General features: G+C 57.8%; 6 protein-coding genes across 6 annotated transcripts; 3 read left to right on the forward strand and 3 right to left on the reverse strand.

Moving 5' to 3' along the window:
• Positions 1–141: 141 nt before the first annotated feature.
• On the forward strand, positions 142–2,980 carry D7B24_006567 (uncharacterized protein; the record flags this gene model as incomplete). The annotated part of the gene is made up of 5 exons (XM_028640694.1): positions 142–169; positions 364–410; positions 802–883; positions 1,294–2,182; positions 2,236–2,980. The coding sequence occupies 5 exons, from the start codon at positions 142–144 to the stop codon at positions 2,978–2,980; spliced, it is 1,791 nt and encodes a 596-aa protein (XP_028495080.1).
• Positions 2,981–3,271: 291 nt separating this feature from the next.
• Positions 3,272–4,439, reverse strand: CBP3 (Protein cbp3, mitochondrial; the record flags this gene model as incomplete). The annotated part of the gene is made up of 2 exons (XM_028640695.1): positions 3,272–3,822; positions 3,935–4,439. The coding sequence occupies 2 exons, from the start codon at positions 4,437–4,439 to the stop codon at positions 3,272–3,274; spliced, it is 1,056 nt and encodes a 351-aa protein (XP_028495081.1).
• A 474-nt stretch (positions 4,440–4,913) lies between these two features.
• On the reverse strand, positions 4,914–6,743 carry CEM1 (Mitochondrial beta-keto-acyl synthase; the record flags this gene model as incomplete). Its single annotated transcript, XM_028640696.1, has 4 exons — positions 4,914–5,075; positions 5,136–5,858; positions 5,938–6,305; positions 6,713–6,743. 4 exons carry the CDS (start codon positions 6,741–6,743, stop codon positions 4,914–4,916), a joined length of 1,284 nt encoding a protein of 427 aa, XP_028495082.1.
• A 741-nt stretch (positions 6,744–7,484) lies between these two features.
• On the forward strand, positions 7,485–10,238 carry D7B24_006570 (uncharacterized protein; the record flags this gene model as incomplete). Its single annotated transcript, XM_028640697.1, has 6 exons — positions 7,485–7,683; positions 7,756–8,313; positions 8,371–8,710; positions 8,767–9,181; positions 9,250–9,455; positions 9,509–10,238. 6 exons carry the CDS (start codon positions 7,485–7,487, stop codon positions 10,236–10,238), a joined length of 2,448 nt encoding a protein of 815 aa, XP_028495083.1.
• Positions 10,239–12,145: 1,907 nt separating this feature from the next.
• Positions 12,146–13,590, forward strand: D7B24_006571 (uncharacterized protein; the record flags this gene model as incomplete). The annotated part of the gene is made up of 2 exons (XM_028640698.1): positions 12,146–12,703; positions 12,790–13,590. The coding sequence occupies 2 exons, from the start codon at positions 12,146–12,148 to the stop codon at positions 13,588–13,590; spliced, it is 1,359 nt and encodes a 452-aa protein (XP_028495084.1).
• A 705-nt stretch (positions 13,591–14,295) lies between these two features.
• On the reverse strand, positions 14,296–17,743 carry D7B24_006572 (uncharacterized protein; the record flags this gene model as incomplete). The annotated part of the gene is made up of 6 exons (XM_028640699.1): positions 14,296–15,064; positions 15,117–15,798; positions 15,848–15,914; positions 16,294–16,502; positions 16,560–16,968; positions 17,663–17,743. 6 exons carry the CDS (start codon positions 17,741–17,743, stop codon positions 14,296–14,298), a joined length of 2,217 nt encoding a protein of 738 aa, XP_028495085.1.
• Between the last annotated feature and the right edge of the window lie 1,284 nt (positions 17,744–19,027).

The following is a 19,027-nucleotide window of genomic DNA, read 5'->3' on the forward strand; positions in this document are numbered from 1 at the left end:
GTTGCCTCGCTACCAATCCTCAATGATGGCCTGGTCATCGACTTGAGCGCACTTGTTGGCCTTAATAGTCCCTTGAGGGTGGAGGGAGGTGCTGGATGCTTGTGTTGGCAACTGTGATGGCGAGACGAATACGGCGAAGAAATGGTCAAGACATGGTGTCGATCGACTTGTCGCGTTTGCAGTGGAGGCCCTTCATTGGTGTCTGTTGGTTTGTACCTGGACGAGCCAAAGGCACGGGCCCCGGCTGGGGCAGCCCATCTGGGTCAGTTGCGCTAAGCGGGGCCACCTGGCGGCTTCCGAGATACCGCTTGGCCGTGACTGGATGACGTATATGGGGGGCCGTTGTTGCTTCCCTTCCTGGAGGTATCATCGCAAGCACCTTCCATCTCAACAAGGAAGAGGCAGCAGAGGTACGCACCTTGCCTGCCTGCCACGTTCTCCTTGGGAAGGTGCGTTTGAGATCACGAGGCAAGCAGTGCCGAGGATGGCAGGCACAATGAGTGCCAGGACTCTTGCACGACTTGGGAGAGGGACACGGTGGGACTCACGCACGCATGGCAGGAGGGCCTTGACAATGGCAGCATGACCTTGGCAATGGCATCGTAGCACGGCTGGTTCACATCGAAGAACGAGGCTCCTCCACTTCGCTCGTCCCGAAGCAACAGGCCGCTTGCCGCGTACCTACGGTATCGACCTGCCTTCAGCATCTGAGTCGAGAACCAGCGCCTCGACCATGTCCCAATCTGCGCAGGGGTGCATCTGACACACATGGTACAGTCGTCACTAGCCCCTTCTAGCTAGACAGACACCGTACACGCCTACTCGCCCACGCTCGCACTTGGCCCTCCGCCCGCCGTCAGTCACGCACCACCTACCTGGGTGGGTAAGTAGGTAGGTATCGGTGTCCTGAAAGTGGAGGGTGCACCTCGTTCAACTCGAGGCGCCCTGACGTCTACCGATCCCACCGCTCGTCACCGCAACCTCCCCCCACCCTCTCTCAGGCTCCGAGTCGAGATCACGTCAAGCATCGCCCTGGCTATGCCACCACGCCCGACCGCAGACATCTCTCACACCTCATAGTCTTCCGAGAGGCACACAGCATCGGCCCGTTCTGCCCGTCCTCTCTGTCCAGCTGACCCCGCCCCGACCAAAGAATGCCGCCACCGGCTTCCGACCACTGGCAAACACGAGATTCACAAGATACCGACTTTCCACCCCTTCCCTCGGATTGACGACTACCACCGCTGAGAGCCGACTTGGCTTGGGTTCGACGGACCATCGACGCCTCGACAGCACCTCCCGGAACCACTCTCAGCCACCCCGTTGCCGACCACCTCTTCCCCCTCCTCGCACCAAATACCGTCACCGGGACCGACCGAGCCCGCTTACGAAGTCGGCAACAGGCTGCTGACAGGGCGTTTGAGGCAGAATATCACGAACTACTGAGTGACTCTGAATACTTGACCGCCCCAACCCGCCTTTACAACCCCGCCAGCGCCAGTACCGTGCGTTTCCTTGAGCACCATCGGGACATTCAGCGTAACGCAGCCCAAGAGCTCGACCCCATGGCGAACCAGGACAACTCACGAAACTACCTCTCAGACCCTTGGGCCGACGATGACGACGACCAGAGGCGCACTCGTCGTCGCATTCCCCCCATGAGGATGCACCCTCTAGGCGGACCCCAGAGCGGCAGAGGGTCGTCGAGGCTGGCCATCTCGGCCCCCGAGGATGAGGACGACGATCTCGACTCGGTGAGAGCCATGTGGAATCGACGCCCTCAGCAGACATTTTCGCCCTCAGCCCCGTCCCATCCCTCCATGAATTCGCCCGGCCATTTGTCTCCAGTTCTACGACCGCCCGAATACGCCGACGACAGCCGTCGCCCCAAGCGACGCAAGTTAGACTCGGACAGAATCGCTCCAAGCTTCAAAGGATTCCGATACGGCCGGTATGGACAAGTCGAACCGGGCGAATTGACCATGGAAATCGTCAGCTGCGACGGCGGGCTCTTCGCCAATGAGTCCTCCTACGCATACGAAAACATACTCAAGAATGACCCGACCGTATATTGCACCAAGTCTAGCAAGTGCAACATTGTTCTGAGGCATCAGGGGGCAACCGTCTTCAGTCTCAAGGAGCTCGTCATCAAGGCGCCCGGGTCATGCAACTACTCGTCGCCGTAAGTGACTGACCTCGGACTGACTCCCCCATGAAGGCTAACACTGTTCGCAGTGTGCGCGAGGGAATGATCTTTGTCTCCATGAACCAGGACGATCTGCTCGCCCGAACGACTCAGTATCAGATACAGTACGCGCCCCCCCGATCTGGGCGTACCCGGGACCCGCGCGCTCTGGCGCCCATCATATCGATACGTCACAATGATGATGGTACGACCGTCACGCGGACGCGGCTGCGCACGAGGCCTCTCCATAACTATTCTGATGACGAAGAGGACAACCAAAGCACGGCGCAGATGCCGCCCGACTTTGCCACTGACCCACCGCCGTTCAACATAACTACGGAATGCGACGAGGAAGAAAGCGATGAACCCATGACGAATATGTTCTATCGACGGCCCCCCAACCGAATCGGTTCTCTGCCTTTTGAGAGCGACAGTAGCGACGAGGGCAACCCCTTTGCGCAAGACGAGTACGGCCTCGTGGATGCGTGGTCGCCTGCGGCCCGACGGCGCGACACGCAGAACATGACACTAGCCGAAGCTGCCAACGCACACCACCAGGTAGCGCACGAGGCCAGCGCCGGGTCCAGTGATTTGATGGTGCCTCATGCCAAGTTTTTTATCGAGAAGGATAAGAGCAAGTGTACAATACGCTTCGATCCGCCCGTGTCGGGGCGGTTCATTCTATTAAAGATGTGGAGTCCACATCGTGAATCGTCGAGCAACATCGACATTCAGGCTGTGATAGCCAAGGGGTTCGCGGGGCCGAGATACTTTCCGTCGGTAGAGCTGCGGTAGTGCTCGGTCAACGAGGCAATACGAAGTTTATGAGAGACCATGCATGCATAGCCGTCAGGTACCAAAGTGAGCCATCTGTATGACATTGGTGCTTGTTAGCCTGTGTTTCAACATGAGGGCATATTTAGCATTGTACACTATGGTTACATGTATTGTGATGAGCTGGTGATACATAGTACATAGAATCCTGGCCTATGACGGGATCCGAAGCTTCTCCCAGAGAAAACCCGAGGCACAGTTTGAAGGGCATGCTAGGAACGCCCCGTGTGTGTGATGATGCAGACGTCAGCTTCACGCCTTGACGGCGTCGGGCTGGGGCGCCTCAGCAGCCTCACCGTCCTTGAAGACGCCCTTGAGCGCGGCGCTCGGCTCGTCAACGAGCTTGAACATGCCCCTCGGATCCCGCAGGAAGACGCCGGCCGACCGCGCGACAATCTCGTCGACAGCCATGCCCTCGAGGTCACGCAGCGTGGCGCGCATCCAGGCGACGACGGCGGCCAGGCTCCGGAGGTCGGCGTCCTCGCGGGCCTTGAACAGGTTCCGCCAGACGGCGGCGGCGAGGACCCTGTCGCTCTTCTTGGCGAGCCCCTCGTCGTAGGCGGCGATGAGGCCCCGCCACTGCATGAAGATGTCCTTGAGGTAGCGCTGGCGCAGGGCCGACGACGTCATGCCGTGGTTCAGGTGCATGACGCGCTCGCAGTCGAAGAAGAAGTTGTCGACGAACTGGGCCTGCATCGTGCGCGCCGCGTCGCGGTCCAGGCAGCGCATGCGCGCGATGATGAGGTACATGTGCAGCATGGTGACGTGGGACCACGAGCTGAACGAGGGCGAGAGGTTGAAGACTTTTTTTTTGTTTCTTGGATCAGCTTGTCGTGCTCGTCGAAGGTGAGGGAGGAACACCAAGGAAAGGAAGAGGGGGAGAGGATCGAAAGAGGGGAACAAAAGAAAACTCACTCTGCAGCCACGGCCCGTGGGGGGTGCCGAGCTCCTCGCCGTCGTCCGTCTTGGGCACGTTGTCGGCCTTGCGAAGGTCCTCGGCGATGGTGTAGGCGGCGGGCGCGGCGCAGACCTTGTACAGCTTGTCGAGCTGGTTGCTGAGGACGTAGGGGTTCCCGCCGAGGCTAGGCTGGAACTTGCCGCGCAGGGCGCCGGCGAGGGCGCCCGAGACGGGGCCCGTCTGCTCGTCAGGGGCGGTGCCGGGGGTGCCTGGGCCGACGGACGAGGCGGGCGCTGATGGTCGCGTGGGGGCCTTGGCGGCGCGACGCCACGCGGAGCTGCTGAAGGGTCGTCGTCTCGTGGACGCAGCGGGGGAGGAGGCTGTTGATGTCGGACTCGCTGTCGTCGTCGTCGTCGTCGTCGCTCTTGTCAGTGTAGTCAAGGCGGCTGGGTAGAAATCGGCCGTAGCGCGGAGGCTCCTGGCGAGGAGCCGAGTGTGCTGCCTGCAGCTTTGGCAGGCCATTGTTGCGGTGTGCTGGGCGTTATATGGCATATACAAGGGAGTGTCGTTCGATTCAAGCTCCCGTGGCTTTCAACCTTCGAGAGACGGGGGGCGAAATGATGGTGTTGGTGGGGGTTGAAGGAGGAGAGTCGTGACCACTACTCGGCGTGTCTGAACGTCATGCATCTAAAAAAGTTCATGAACGCATCGACTTTCTGGAGTTGGAAACCCCATTTCCCAGCACATGCTAGCGCCGGCGAAACTACGGATCGAAGCGCGTGCACGGGTCACCGATGCTACTGCTGGTGCTGTCAAGGCTGTGCACATGTTGTCTTGGGTGGGGGCGATCAGGGTCTTCGTGGGGGTTGCATCGCCTGAAGCGGGCCAGAGAGGCATCGAAGAGCAGTCATGTAAAGTTTGTATCGTTATGTTGGGTTGGTGTACAGAATAATACAGGATGATACAGAGGTTTTACATGGGATCCCTCCAAGTGCATCACTGGTACTTGGCGAATACCAAGGAAGCATTCGTGCCGCCGAATCCAAAGCTGTTCGACATGGCAACCTTGACCTCCTTTTCCTGCGTCTTGAGCGGCACATAGTTCAGTTTCGGCCCAACATTGGGCTTCTCAAGATTCAACGTTGGCGGGACGAGGTTCTGCGTAGATTGTCAGCATACACTGCCTGCGTTTTCCGCGGTGGCTGGCTGGCCGCTCACCTCCTTGACCGACAGAACAGAAAACATCGCCTCCACAGCGCCGGCCGCCCCCAGCAAGTGCCCGACAGCACCCTTCGTGCTGCTGACAGTCACCTCAGACTCGTCAGCGACGCCCTCGTCGCCCATCATGAGTGTCCGAATGGCGGACGCCTCGGCAGCGTCTCCGATCTGGGTCCCCGTGGCGTGGGCGTTGATGTAGTCAACGTCGGCCGGCCTGATGCCGGCATTCTTCAGCGCCGCCCGCATGGCCCTGAACGCGCCATGGCCGTCCTCCCGCGGCGCCGTCATGTGATGGCTATCCCCGCTGCACCCGTACCCCTTGACCTCGGCGTAGATCCGGGCCCCTCGCGCCCTCGCGTGCTCGAGCTCTTCGAGGACAAAGACGGCCGAACCCTCGGCCACGACAAAGCCGTCGCGGCCGGCATCAAAGGGACGACAGCTCGCTGCGGGGTCGGTGTTGTACCTCGTCGACAGCGACCGTGCCCTGCCGAAGCCGGCAAAGGTCAGAGGGTGGATGCAGGACTCGGTACCGCCGGCGACCATGACGTCGGCGTCCCCAAAGGCGATGAAGCGGCTGGCGTCGCCGATCGAGTGAGCCCCCGTGGTGCAAGCCGTAGTGACGGCGTGGTTGGGGCCCTGGAGACCGTGCTTCATGGAGATGTGGCCGGCGGCCATGTTGATGAGAATCTTGGGCACGAACAAGGGCGAGACCTTCTTGTAACCCTGGCGCGGAGTCAGCTTCAACACGTCCCGCGCAGTGGGAGAGAAAGAAGGCCATCCCAAACAGGCGGGGGATGCTCACGCCTTGGTCAAACGCCAGACTGGTGTCGTAGATCTCTTCGAGGTTGCCAATGCCGCTCCCGAGACAGACGCCCGTGGCCTCTTTCTCTTCGTGGCTCGCCGGGTGCCAGCCGGCGTCGTCGAGGGCCATCTGGGCGCTGGCGACGGCGTACTGGGCAAATGTGGACATGCGGCGCATCTCTGTTGGGTTCAGCCACTCGGGTGGTCGCCATTGCTCTGTCGGTACGAGGCCGGCGACGCTGCTGGTCATGTCTTTCCAGCGCTGGCGCGGCTCGAGGTGGTGCAGGGTCGTGATGCCCGACTCACCAGCCAGGAGACGGGACCAGGTGGTGCGAACGCCCACCCCGAGGGGCGTGATGGCGCCGAGGCCTGTCACGACGACACGTCGCATTATCCTGCCATGCCAGAGTTCTCTCTAGCTTTCGAGGTGTGAGACGAGTCGAAGAGGATTTGGACTGAAGAGCTCTGAGGCGATTGCGTTTGCCGTGTAGTGCCTCTCTTTGCTCACAGGCAAAATAGGTACCTTCAGTGGCAGGGGACGTCAGAGCTTGAAGGTCGATGGTCAGGGATGAGCTCCAGGAAGGACTATGCTAGGCCCGATTCAGTCGAGTTTCAGGTCTCGAACGCTACAACCGAACTCGACACTGTATTGACAGTGGCCAGCCCGTGTTGAATTGCGGCCGAAGACCCCTAAAAAGCTGATCTGCACAGTGTGAAACATCGGACACGTCTGTGGAAGGGGCGGTGCTCAGCTTCACCTTCCCATCTCATCTTACCCAAAAGCACCACGTCGTCTGTCCCGATCATCGTGCTGCGACTCTACTCAAGGCTTCCACTTCAGCCATTGAGTATCGTTACCTTTGAACATCGCCGGCATGTTCTGATCACATCTTCGCATACATCTCTGGCAGAGCTCCTGTCCACGACTCAAGACCTAGGCCCAAGCCCAAGGCTTTGACCCAGGCCACGTTGCGTCCTCATGCGGCTCGAGCCATACACACAGATTGACCACACCTCAACTTAAACCAATCGAACACTTTTCTCTCAGCACCGCAGCCTCGTTTGCAATCTTGGACGCGAACCACATAGATCTCAATTGCCGAAGGGGACAGCCTCTTCTTGCCGATTCAGAGTCCGGCATTCTGTTCTGCTTGTATAGACTCCTTCGCCCATCACTTGCCGTCTTCTCCGCCATACTCACACCGACGATATCATGGCCACAGTGTAGAACGCGACGTACGTAGCCTTCCAGACGACGAAAGCACCACCGCCACCAAACCTTGAGCACCGCTTTGGCGACACGCCCACGGCGCGTGGTCCCCTACAGCGCAGCCTTCGCCACGACACTCTTGGCTCCGAACACAACAAGCACTTCATTCGTGGCTTCTGCGACGCCGCGAACTATACTATTAGCTTTTTCCACCACTTTCCCCCCTTCCTCGCCCAGAGCTTAACAGAATCACCCCCCCCATTTAAGCCCACTGCCTTCCATGCCCGCGGGGAAATCGTCTCGTTGTATACATCTCCCATCCAAGTGGGACGCCTATCATGGCGCGAACTTCAAGCAGCCGGGTGTCCAAGACAGCCTCTGGTGCTGCTGCTGAGTACGATGACTACGAGATGACCTCCACGGCCGAGGCTGCAGCAAGTGGGCGCGAGACAGACAAGAGCGTAGGCCTGACGGCCGCCGGCTTCCAAGAAAGCTCCGGCCCCGTCGGGGACCTACAGCAGAGTCTCTCGCAATGGGGTGAGTCAAGAGCATTCAAGGGCGACGTGGGTGATGATGATGAGCAAGCATCCGAACATGAACTTCTCTTAGATCCTGCCCTCCCCGAGGAGTACGACGCGCGACCAGGAGCCCAGCGGGATAGTGTGGCCGACGACGAGCTCGCCATGGACAAGGAGGACGAGGAGGACTCTCCTTATGCCGAAGTCCGCTCCGCCGTTCGAAATTACGATGAGGACGCGCCTTGCAACACCATACGAGCCTGGACAATCGGCTTGCTCCTTGTCGTCCTCGGTGCCTCTATGAACACGTTCTTCTCGCTACGCTCGCCATCCATTGGCATCAGCCCCCTCGTCGCTCAGATCATATCGTGGCCCATGGGCCATGGCTGGACCAAAGTCATGCCGACGAGACGCTTTGAGACCTTTGGCATCCGCTGGAGTCTGAACCCGGGTCCCTTCAACCGAAAGGAGCACTCCATCATCGTTGTGATGGCTAGTGTTTCCTTCTCAGTCGCCTATGCTACGGACATTATCCTGGCCCAGCTCGTCTTTTACAAGCAGGATTTTGGCCTCACCTTTCAGATGCTGCTAACCATCTCGACGCAATCCCTGGGATACGGCATTGCGGGTATTCTGAGGAAGTTTCTCGGTATGATTTTCTCGCCGCCCCTTACCCCTCGTACAAGCATCCCGGCTGACCTCGCAGTCTATCCCGCGTCCATGATCTGGCCCGGCGTTTTGGTGTCTGTGACCCTGATGAATGCCATGTACGATCGCAGCGACAGACCTGACCCCTCTATCCTCGGCGGCAGAATGCCGCGCTACAAGTGGTTCGCGCTGGTCACTCTGGGAGCGTTCTGCTACTACTGGATTCCCGGATACTTTGTCAAGTGCCTGAGCGTGTTTGCGTTTGCGACTTGGATGGCCCCCAGAAACCCTGTTGTGAATCAGCTGTTCGGCGGCTCGACAGGTCTCTCACTGTTGCCTCTAACATTTGATTGGACGCAGATTTCGGGTTTCGTTGGTTCTCCTTTGATTCCTCCCTGGTAGGTCATGCAGACACCTTCGCCGCAGTTGCCGAACATTTTCTGATTGTTTTCAGGGAAGCCATTGCCAACACGATGGTCGGCGTCATCTTCTTCTTCATCACCTTGTGCTCCATCTTCCACTACACCGGCGTCTGGTACGCGCAGTACCTGCCCATGAGCGATTCGGGCACCTACGACAACACCGGGCAACGGTACAACACGAGCCGCATCCTCAGGCCCGACATGACGCTGGACGAGGAGGCCTACAAGAACTATTCGCCTCTGTTCATCAGCACAACGTTTGCCATGTCGTACGGCTTGTCGTTCGCCGCCATCTCATCTCTTATCGTGTACACATACCTGCATAACGGAAAGCAGATCTGGCAACAGTATCAGAACAGCGCCAAGGAGAAGCCTGATGTTCACATGAGACTCATGAGGAAGTATAAGGAGGCTCCAAGTTGGTGGTATTGGTCTCTCTTCGCCGTCGTAAGTACACAAACACCTAGCTAGCTCGGTACGGGGAGGGGGGGGCTCCAAAGTTGACGAATATGCAGATGCTTGGTCTAGGGTTTGTGGCCGTTCTAGGATACCCTACCATGATGACCTGGTGGGCATTCCTGCTGTCCGTGGCCATTTCCTTCTTCTTCTCAGTGCCGATCGGCATTATCCAGGCAGTCACGAATCACCAGATCGGCCTCAACGTCATGACCGAGTTTGTGTACGGATATATCCAGCCCGGCCGGCCGCTGGCGTTGATGATGTAAGATGGCCCACTCATCTGTCGTGCGAGGCATCACTCTGACCATAGTACAGTTTCAAGACGTTTGGCTACATCACCATGTCTCGCGCGCTCAGCTTCGTAGCTGATCTCAAGTTTGGCCACTACATGAAGATCCCACCGCGCACCATGTTTTGGGCCCAGGTTGTGTCGACAACAGTCTCGTGCGTGATCCAGATCTTCGTCCTCAACGGCGCGCTTCAGCGCGTGGAGGGCGTCTGCACTCCGGAGCAGGTGGACCGCTTCACATGCCCCGGTGCGCGAGTATTCTTCGCGGCGTCGGTCATCTGGGGTCTCCTGGGCCCGGCGCGCATGTTCTCCCCCGGCCAGATCTACTCGGGCCTCTTCATCTTCTTCGGCGTCGGCGCTGTGGTGCCCATTGTCATCTACTTTGCTGCGAAGCGCTGGCCCAAGTCGCCCTTCAGCTTCCTCATGGCGCCACTCATCTTTGGCGGTGCCGGAAGCATCCCGCCGGCGACGCCGCTGAACTATCTCAGCTGGGGCATCGTGGGGATGACCTTCAACTACTGGATTCGCAAGCGCCACTTTGGATGGTGGTCGCGGCTGAACTTCCTGACATCGTCCGGTCTAGACCTCGGTCTGGCGCTCGCGACGCTCGTTATCTTCTTCGCGCTATCGATGCATAAGATTGAGCCGCCCAAGTGGTGGGGCAACACTGTGTACAAGGAGACGATGGACTTTAAAAATGAGGCCATTCAGGCCTTCGTAGGTGAGGGGGAGACGTTTGGTCCCCGCTCGTGGTGAGTGGGGGAAGCCCCGGCAGCGTGATGCACGAGGGAGGAGGCTGCGGCGAGGTGGAGCGTCTGCATATAATTCTTCATTCAGGGGTGCCGGGGATGCGTGGGAGGGTTTTCCGGAGGCGCGTGGATGCGGTCTAGAAGTTGAAATGTACGTATTCTGCCGGTTCGTCAGACCCACGGTTGAATTGGATGTCCTTGGCAGAGCAAGGCAGTTGAAAGCGTGTCAAACATGAACATGCAGGGTGATACTGTATGATGGTAACCTCTTCCCCCCTTTTTTCACCCCTGGCCAAGCGTCCTCAGCCTTCGTGTTGCTCGGACGCCAAGCAGCGTCGCATCTCGCTGGGTCGATCAGCGCCATTTCTTCCGTGTGTGAGCATGGGGTAAGAGAAGACTCGAAGAACAGGCTCCTTGCGCAAAGCACTGCCACTGTCGTGGGCCACATGAAGCTCTCCCATAGTGCATGTTTGCGCCGTAAAGAATCGCGCACTTTTTTCTCTTCCCTTCATGTCTCTTTTCCCTCTTGTCTCGATTCCACCCGTTCGTCGCAAACATTGTCAAAGATTGCCTGCGCTCGTCCGCATAGTGCACATCCCACAACCTTTCTCCACACATGCTGTCATCCTTTCTCTCCAGCACGATGTACATGGATCCCTCACGCCATACGCACGCGCCTGCCAGCCCCATGTGAGAAGACGATTTCCTGTCAGTGCCATGCAGACGCGCATCAGCAAGCCTGGCGCATTGCGTCTCTTCAGCTCTCCGCGGACATGGTGGTCAGCAATTAGAAGTAAGCCGCAATCCCGACTGCATCTCCGAGGCCGGTCTGTGCCTCTGTTGTTTTCCTTTTGCTCAGCCCGCTTTCCCTCTCTCTCTCTCTCTCTCTCTCTCTCTCACACACACACACACACACACACACCTCTCCTCTCCACTAGTCGCTCTCCAGCGACGACGACGTGTATGGTGGAGAGAGAGAGAGGAGGGAGTGGGGCGGGCCCTGCCGGACCGGGTTGCTGGTAAGAAGCGGCATGGCCTGTGTAGCTGTCACTCTGCTTGTTTCGTTTCTTTTCTTCTTCTTCTTCTCCAATCTCCTGCATACATCTGCATCATGACAGGTGAGTGAGATCATGCTGGACCAAAACAAGCGACGTGCAGAATTGTGGCGGCTGTTGTTCTTGTGGCAGTGGGGGTTTTTTTTTGCCCTGGGACAAGACATGCGTCGAAAAGCGACATGTCGATATCTGCAGCCGGAACCAGATCCCGTGTAGCAACCCTGCCACGCTCCATCCCACTTGGCGATGCTCGGCAACGGAGTTCTGACGACGTCTCTTGTCCTGGCCTGTTCCCCGGCAGGCTGTCGACACTCATCATTTGTTTTTCTTTGCCTCAGAGAGGGGGGGGGAAGGCCTGTCAGCTGCGCGGGGCCGACATTGTCAAGGGAATGGCCGGGTTGCGGCAGATGAGCGGGAATGAAGGGGGCGGGGGACCATAATGATCAGGAGGAGTAGAAGTAGGAGGAAGATGTGAATGTATTGCATCAGGGGGCGACGAAAGGCCACCTGTGACGCCGGGCTAGGCGAAGTGATTATAAAATCAGAAAAAAAAAACGAACCGTCTAGAGTCGTCATCATCTCCGGGGAGACAAGTGATTTCTTTTTGAGCAGCCCTCGAGTAAAACTGCTTTCAAGTACGGTGCTTTGCAACCTTGAGGATTCAATTAGCTTTCCAGGGCCAAGTTGAGGTTCAGATCGCTCAGCTACTTCATCTTCCCCAGGCTCGCTCACACTCTATCTTGACGTCTAGACCACGAGCGACCTCGTCCAGCGATCCACCGCTCACTGCTTCGACCCCTCCTCGAAGCTTCTTCTTTGGAAAGGAAACGCCATAATCATCACCATCACCATCGCCGCCATGGTACCTCCAACCCTCGAACAGCGGTCGAACCTCAGCCTCAATAGGAGCACCTCTTCGGCTTCTCCTCACCAGACCCAATGCGGCCCCTCTTTTAAGTTGGCGCCGCCCGAGTCAGCCGCCGCTCAACCTCGATTCACGACGCTGAGACAACATCCCCCAAAGCATCACCAACCCTCTAAGCATCACTGTCCCCCTAAGCATTCTTATCCTGCTCCGACGAGTCGACACGCTGCCCGCGCCGACGAGAAACACCACGAGTCCGTCATCGTGGCCGCCGACGGGGAGAAGAAGAAGACGACCACGACCACCACCACCATGCCCAGGGAAATAGAAAGGGACGGGGATAGAACCGAGAAGTCGGCCCCGAATCCCGCCTCTTCCGGAAGATTCGGCTCGGCTCTCGACCCCGACTTCACAGCACGTGTTATCGCCGCCACCGGCCGAAATGCCAACCCCCGCCTGGCCGAGATCATGCCTGCCCTCCTCCGTCACCTGCATGACTTTGCTCGTGAGGTCGAGCTCACCGCCGATGAGTGGATGGCCGGCATCCAGCTCGTATGTACTGCCCCCGTCCAGCCGAGTCCAGTCCCTCTGTTCCGAGGCCAGACGCCCGATGTATCACCATACTGACACCGTCGCAGCTCAACGAGGCCGGCCAGATGAGCAACGACGCGCGCAACGAGACGCAACTCGTGTGCGACGTTCTCGGCCTCGAATCCCTCGTCGACGAGATCACCTCGCTCAAGCAAGGCCCAAGGCCCTCCGCTCCGCTCCAGACGCAGCCGCCAACCTCTGATGCCCGGGGTGGTCCGAAATGCGCACCCCAGAAGACTCCAACGGCCCGGGCCCCAGCAACCTCGACGCCGTCCGCCATCCTCGGTCCCTTCTACCGCACCGCGGCCCCCGTCCTCCCGGCCAACGCCTCCATCATCCACCCCTCTCTCCTGACAGACCCCTGCTACGCCTCCCGCCTGACACACCTCACCGGCCGCGTCCTGACCCCGGCGGGCACGCCCCTGGCCAACGCGACCCTCGACGTCTGGCACGCCGCCCCCAACGGCCAGTACGAGCAGCAGGACCCGGCCCAGCCCGAGATGCACCTCCGCGCCCGCCTCCCCACCGACACCGACGGCCGCTTCGCCCTCTACTGTCTCCGCCCCCCGCCCTACCCCGTCCCCGACGACGGGCCCGCCGGCCGCCTGCTCGGCCTGCTAGACCGCCACCCTTTCCGCCCGGCCCACATACACTTCATCGTCTCGTGTCCCGGCCGCCGCACGCTGACGACCCAGCTTTTTGATGCCGAGGACCCCCACCTCGAGGACGACACCGTCTTCGCCGTCAAGGAGGACCTCATTGCCGTGTTCCGGCCGGCCGACGAAACGGATCCAATGGGGGCCAGATGGCGGGTCGACTTTGATTTTGTCCTGGCCGAGGCGGCTTGATCCTTCCCTTCTCTGATGCTCTTCTTCTCCTTCTCCTTCTTCATCTTCTCACTCAACGGGCGGCATGCTTTGGGGCATTTCTAGACAAGAGAGGCGTTGTTGATGGACTCGGTAGAGTGGCAAGCGATGCAGGGTCACGCCTCCTTCATTTAGGGAAAAGTAGTCCTGTAGGGGAAAGTAGCAGATAGAACGGGCCGTGTCAAACACGAGTGCCTAGCTCCATTATCTTCGGCCCCCGGGTCTCACCTCGCGAATATGCATCACATGCACGGCTCACACGCGGGCACTTGTATCAGGGCCGGAAAATGAGTACACACACCCTCGTATTTGCTATTGCTTTGTCCTGTGGGGGAGACGTACGGGTGCCTGACCGGTGGCCTAGTGTGATGGATGCATATGGCTGTGACTGGATTGCGATGAAGCAAATGTCTGTTTTCGATTGCTCATCAGCTTTGTGGAACATGAACATGAATAAATAAAACTTGGGTATCCTTTTCTTCTCTCCCTGACCTTTTGCTGTTCACCTTTTCGACGTCCGTAACTCCTCCCCCAAACCTGCCAAGCCCGCCCATGGCCATGCAAATTCCCATTACGCAGGAAACTCGTCAAGAACAACAATTCCCTTTCCTGCTCTGTTCTCCAGTTTTCACAAACCATTGGTAAGCTGAAAGTCTCTCTCACCTGCGTGGTCTGCAGCTCCAAACATCAAAACTCAGCGGGTGCGAACAACGAAGATGACGAGGGGATACTGTGGCCAGTAGGCATCGCATCCCCGTTAGAAACAATCCCACCGGCACCGTATCGGCCGTATGCTGACGCCAATTTGTCGTTCGGTACATGTCCTGGACCAAGTGCTCTCTCGCTCTGAGCCGCCGCTCTGGCTTCTCCGGGTCCCATTGGCCTTGCCGATGTTGATGGGCCGCCATTCGTTGCCACCGCGGGCAGTGCCGAAGTCGGTGCAGGTGTCCAAGGCCCCCATAGGTTGTCAAAGTCCAACTCGTTGTCACCCGTGTCCGTATCCCGTCCCCCACTGCTGACGGCTGCACTACTCGCCGGCGATACACCCGCAATTCCGAATGAGGGGTGCGGGGTGCTTTCCATCTTCATCGCAAGCGGCGCCGGTGGTGCCGCCATTGCTCTGCTCGCAGAAGTAACTGCCGACACCGGCGAGACGAACGAACTTCTTCGAGATCCTTTGCTGGGCGTGAAGATGCCAACCATGGGGTCAACGCCGCTGGCAAGGGGGGCAGGGCCAGGTAGAGCAGGCGTATCCATGTCTTGCTCCCGAACATGTGCGACAGCCGCCTTGAACGAGTTGAGAATATAGAGCAGTCGATTAGCCTGGGGGTCAGACTTTGCGCAATACTGCATAATAGTGATTGAGTTGTTGATCAACAACTCGTACGAGGGGTTCGCATAGACTGAGCCGAATTCATTGCTCAGTACGATAAGACTGGCAGCAAAGAGGAAGTATCTAGCGACAACACGGTTAGTGATTAGTGAAGATGGAAAGCAATGCTACTTACAAGACAAAAGGGTTTCGCTGCGGCAGGTAGTTGCTCTCATATGCCTGCTGTACCAGGTCGATGGTGTGGGTGGATGCAGCGAAGCAAGCCTCACAATACTTGGACATGCGGTTGACCCATCGAGGGACCGGCAGCTTTACTCCACTGCGTTCGTTGTGGACTTTGCTGAGTTGACAGATGAAGAACGGTCTCGTCAGAAGAAGTATCGAGTGCGAGTAGAGAAGGTTCACATGCAGGGCGGCGATGCCCTGTGCTGCGTGCCAGGGTCTTGTCCGCACCTTGGTGCAGTGAAGATCGGGATGTAGGGAGGAGCTCCACTTCTGGCATTGCTCCGCGATTTCATGTGCTAGTCGCAATGATATTCGTCTTCGGGCGTAGATCTTCTTTAGAATTTGGCCAATGACTTGACAGCTTCGGACGGCTGCGTCGAGACCGCTGGAGGTATCGGAGACTCGAGTCAGCTCACCCACATGGTTCTTCTCGAAGACCATCAAGGCGTCCTCTGAACATTCGTCTTCAGCAATGGCGGCTGGGCGTCCTAAAGAGGCTGCCAAAAACCTGTCGAGGACAAAAAGGCTTCGCCATAGGTTTCGTCTCAACCTCACATCCTCGCTCGTAAAAATGGAATGGTTCTCTTGCACTCTGTGTAGACCAAGAGCAAATGCAGACCGCACTGCCATGCCTGTCCACTTGTTAGTCAAGACTCTGTAGCACAGCACGTGACAAATTACCAAAGTAGGCATATGCCGCATTGCGCTTCGAAACAGCGAGCATATAGACGGCCATCAGGGACAACGCCTGGACAGACCAAAAGTCGGCGTCTTCAAAACCAGAGACGGGATCTGCAAGAGATTTGGCGCTGCGAAAGAACATTTCCGCTCTGTTGAATTGATCTGTCCGAAGCTTTTTGAAAACCGCGTCTTCTCGAGTTGACGGCAACGGCGTCCCGAGAACAGTGCCGATCGCGAACGTCAAGTAAAGCAGACAGATAAAAGACGACTGTGCGGAAAGAGGATCGGAATAACATGCCCCAACGGAAGCCTCAAATGCCGAGCGGTTGAAAATCTCAATCAAACCATGCGTCTGAGAAAATCAGTCGGATGTGGTAAAAAAAGGTAATGATCAACGCCGAAGCCGAGCGCGACGCGATCACCAGGCAAGATGGAGCATCACTCACATTGGTGAAGAAAGAGGCAACTAGAATTTTCGCCGTTTCTTGATCAGGCAGGATGTGGGATGGTCGCACATTCGCTGGCATGCTGATGGTCGGCTCCATGATTTTGTGTCGGCTTGGATCCATGGTGAACGCATTGGGACCTGTCCTTGTCTCAACAATCATGCGAATGAGCTGCAGATAAGCCAACGAGGCAGAGTCTCCGACATAGACTATGGTTCACCAGGTCAGCCCGTCCATGCACTAAGATTGGTACTGGGACTTCTTACGTAGCCTTCCAGTTGGGTCCTGTAGCATTCTCGTGGACTGAAGAAGGGACGTCTCTTCGTCTGGCCCAGAAACCGTGCTATTTCTAGAGTTGTTTTCGTACTCATGGTCTGGCGCCAGAAGCTCATTGTCTGGCTCAGTGGATGTGCTGGGATTAGTGTCAACCCTGGGACGTCCCACGATGCTCCCGTGTCGACTAGGATCGTTGCTCCAGGGCGCATACACCGTGGTGGGACTATGGTGATCTGGCAAATTGATCTCTGGTGAATCAGTCTTCACCGGTGAACTATCGTCAACATGGCGTCGCTTTGCTGGCGTGGCGGACGGGAGCGGGGAGAGCTGATCTAGATCGCTATTGGGTGCCTTTATGTAGGTACAATCCAGGCTCCGTTTGCTGCAAGTATTGCAGGGCTGTATGCCGTTGCACTTTCCGTTTATGTTAGCAACCAAAAACATTCAACAAGACGCCGAGCGGGGGTATTTTTGAGTATCAAGATGGTCAATTTTGATGCGTGAAGCACATGAGCGTTCGTCGTCGTCAAACTGGTGCCTTTGTCTGTCCCTGGGCTGGGCGGCGGGAGGTGCCATATGCGAATAGTAAAGGCCAGACGCAGCAGCAGATGTGCACAACAGTTGACGGTGACACTTGAGCCTTCCGTCGCTGTGAGACTTTGTGTGGCGCTACAGCGCCTCGGAACGGCTGGCGACCAAGTCGAGGTCACCAGAAGGGAGTTCTTCCGACGTCAGAGTTGGGTGAGACAGCGCCATAACAGCCGCTGGCCGAGATGAAGGATTGAAGAGAGTCAATGGCGGCGCGGCACCTAGCCGAAGCAACGGTTTGAGGCTCAAGTAGTGAGACCCTAACGAGCCACAGGTGTACAAATTTACGACGCGGCCGGAGCGCTTCGTTGGACGTGCAGTGACGGGTATCAGGGAAGGAAAGCATAGGCGGCTACTTGGCCGTGCCTCGGGTGCGGAACGACAAACGCGACGATGTTGTGGGAGGCAAAACTCAACAGCTACTCAAGCCGGAGCGGCACAAGACAGACAAGGAAGCATTGGGAGGGAATGTGAAAAGAATGAGAAATATGCGCCATCTTCTCACCTTCTGCTTTCGCCGCTTGCACGTTTCGCAAGCTTGAGCAGTTCGAATGCGCTTCTCAGGCGGGACCTTGGGCCGAGTCATATTGTTGACGGCCCATCAGTCAAATGTCGCGTGTCGGTGGCCCGTTGTCTTGTGTCGCTTGGTCGTCGAGGGACACACCATCCAATAGCGGCAGCGGTGGGGGAGCAGTAGCAACAGCAGCAGCCAGAAGAGCGCCGACTGTGCCGATAGTCAGCGGCTGATCCGGGTCGTGTCAAGTGCAGATGAGTCGAGATCGGGTCGGGCGGGATCGTAACGCGGAAGTCGGGTCGGCGCCGGGATGTACGGACTACTGCACGCAGGGGGACTTGAAAAGTCGAGCTGGTGAGAATGTGACAGAACGGGCAGCCAGCTATCAGGCGCAAGGCGGACAGCAGGGGCAAGTCGACAAGGTAAGCATTGCCGTCGCGCTGGCGAGCTGAGCCGCGACAGCTCGAGGCACACAGCGGGCAGAGCCAGACAGGACGAACGAGTCAGTCCTTTCCAGAGTCCAGTCGGATTGGTCACGGCGTAAGATCAGAGGTACAGCAGGGCTGATGTGGAATTGGATGCGGATGGGGTAGGATGAGAGCGAGGCGATGTGAAGAGTAAAGTGAGTCGAGGTGCCGCCTTGTGGATTCGGGGGACCGAATGCCGCCCGAAAGCTGTGTCCCAATGACAGGGAAACAGAAATGGCGTGAACAGACGAGGCCAGCCAGGGTTGAGCAGCTGAATCGCGCCAAAGATCCCGATGACGAGTCTAGCAGGGACCGGTGGCTAGGCTACTCGGGGCATGCCTGCGGGGATGCGCTGCCTGCTGTGGGGGAAATGAGGGAAGAAGGCTGTGGTTGAAGAACGCGACGACCGTGGATCAGATCCATCGGAAGAGGGAAGATGGCTAAGTGATGGGGGCTTGGGGCAATCAAGTAGAGTTGAACAGGGATAATTGAGGGGATCACTTTCGCTGACGGCGGGCGCCAGGGCTGGCCAGGGCCGGGCGCAGGCGATCCGTCCCGTGAGCGATGTAATGGCACTGGTCGCAGTCGTGGTGTCGTCGAGAGGAGATAACAAGAGCGAGCCAGCACCATAGCGATAATTGTATTGACAGGGGTCAGAGTCGAGACCCGAGCGACTTCATGTCCTCCGCCCTCAACATCTCATCCCAAATTCCATTCCCTCCTGTTGGTGATTATTGTGCCAATGTGCGGTTTGCTAGCCCGTTGGTCTCGTCAAATTTATATGATCTGTGAGCGTGATCCGGTTTTGACACCTTTGGTGGTAAGCAGGCTTCAACCGACGTTCAAACTTCAACCACGGGCCCATCTCTGGCCTTTGCTCATTGGGTTC

The sequence above is a fragment of the Verticillium nonalfalfae genome (genome assembly GCF_003724135.2).
Source record: "Verticillium nonalfalfae strain VnAa140/NRRL 66861 chromosome Unknown scaffold_48, whole genome shotgun sequence".
Taxonomy (NCBI): Eukaryota; Fungi; Ascomycota; class Sordariomycetes; order Glomerellales; family Plectosphaerellaceae; genus Verticillium; species Verticillium nonalfalfae.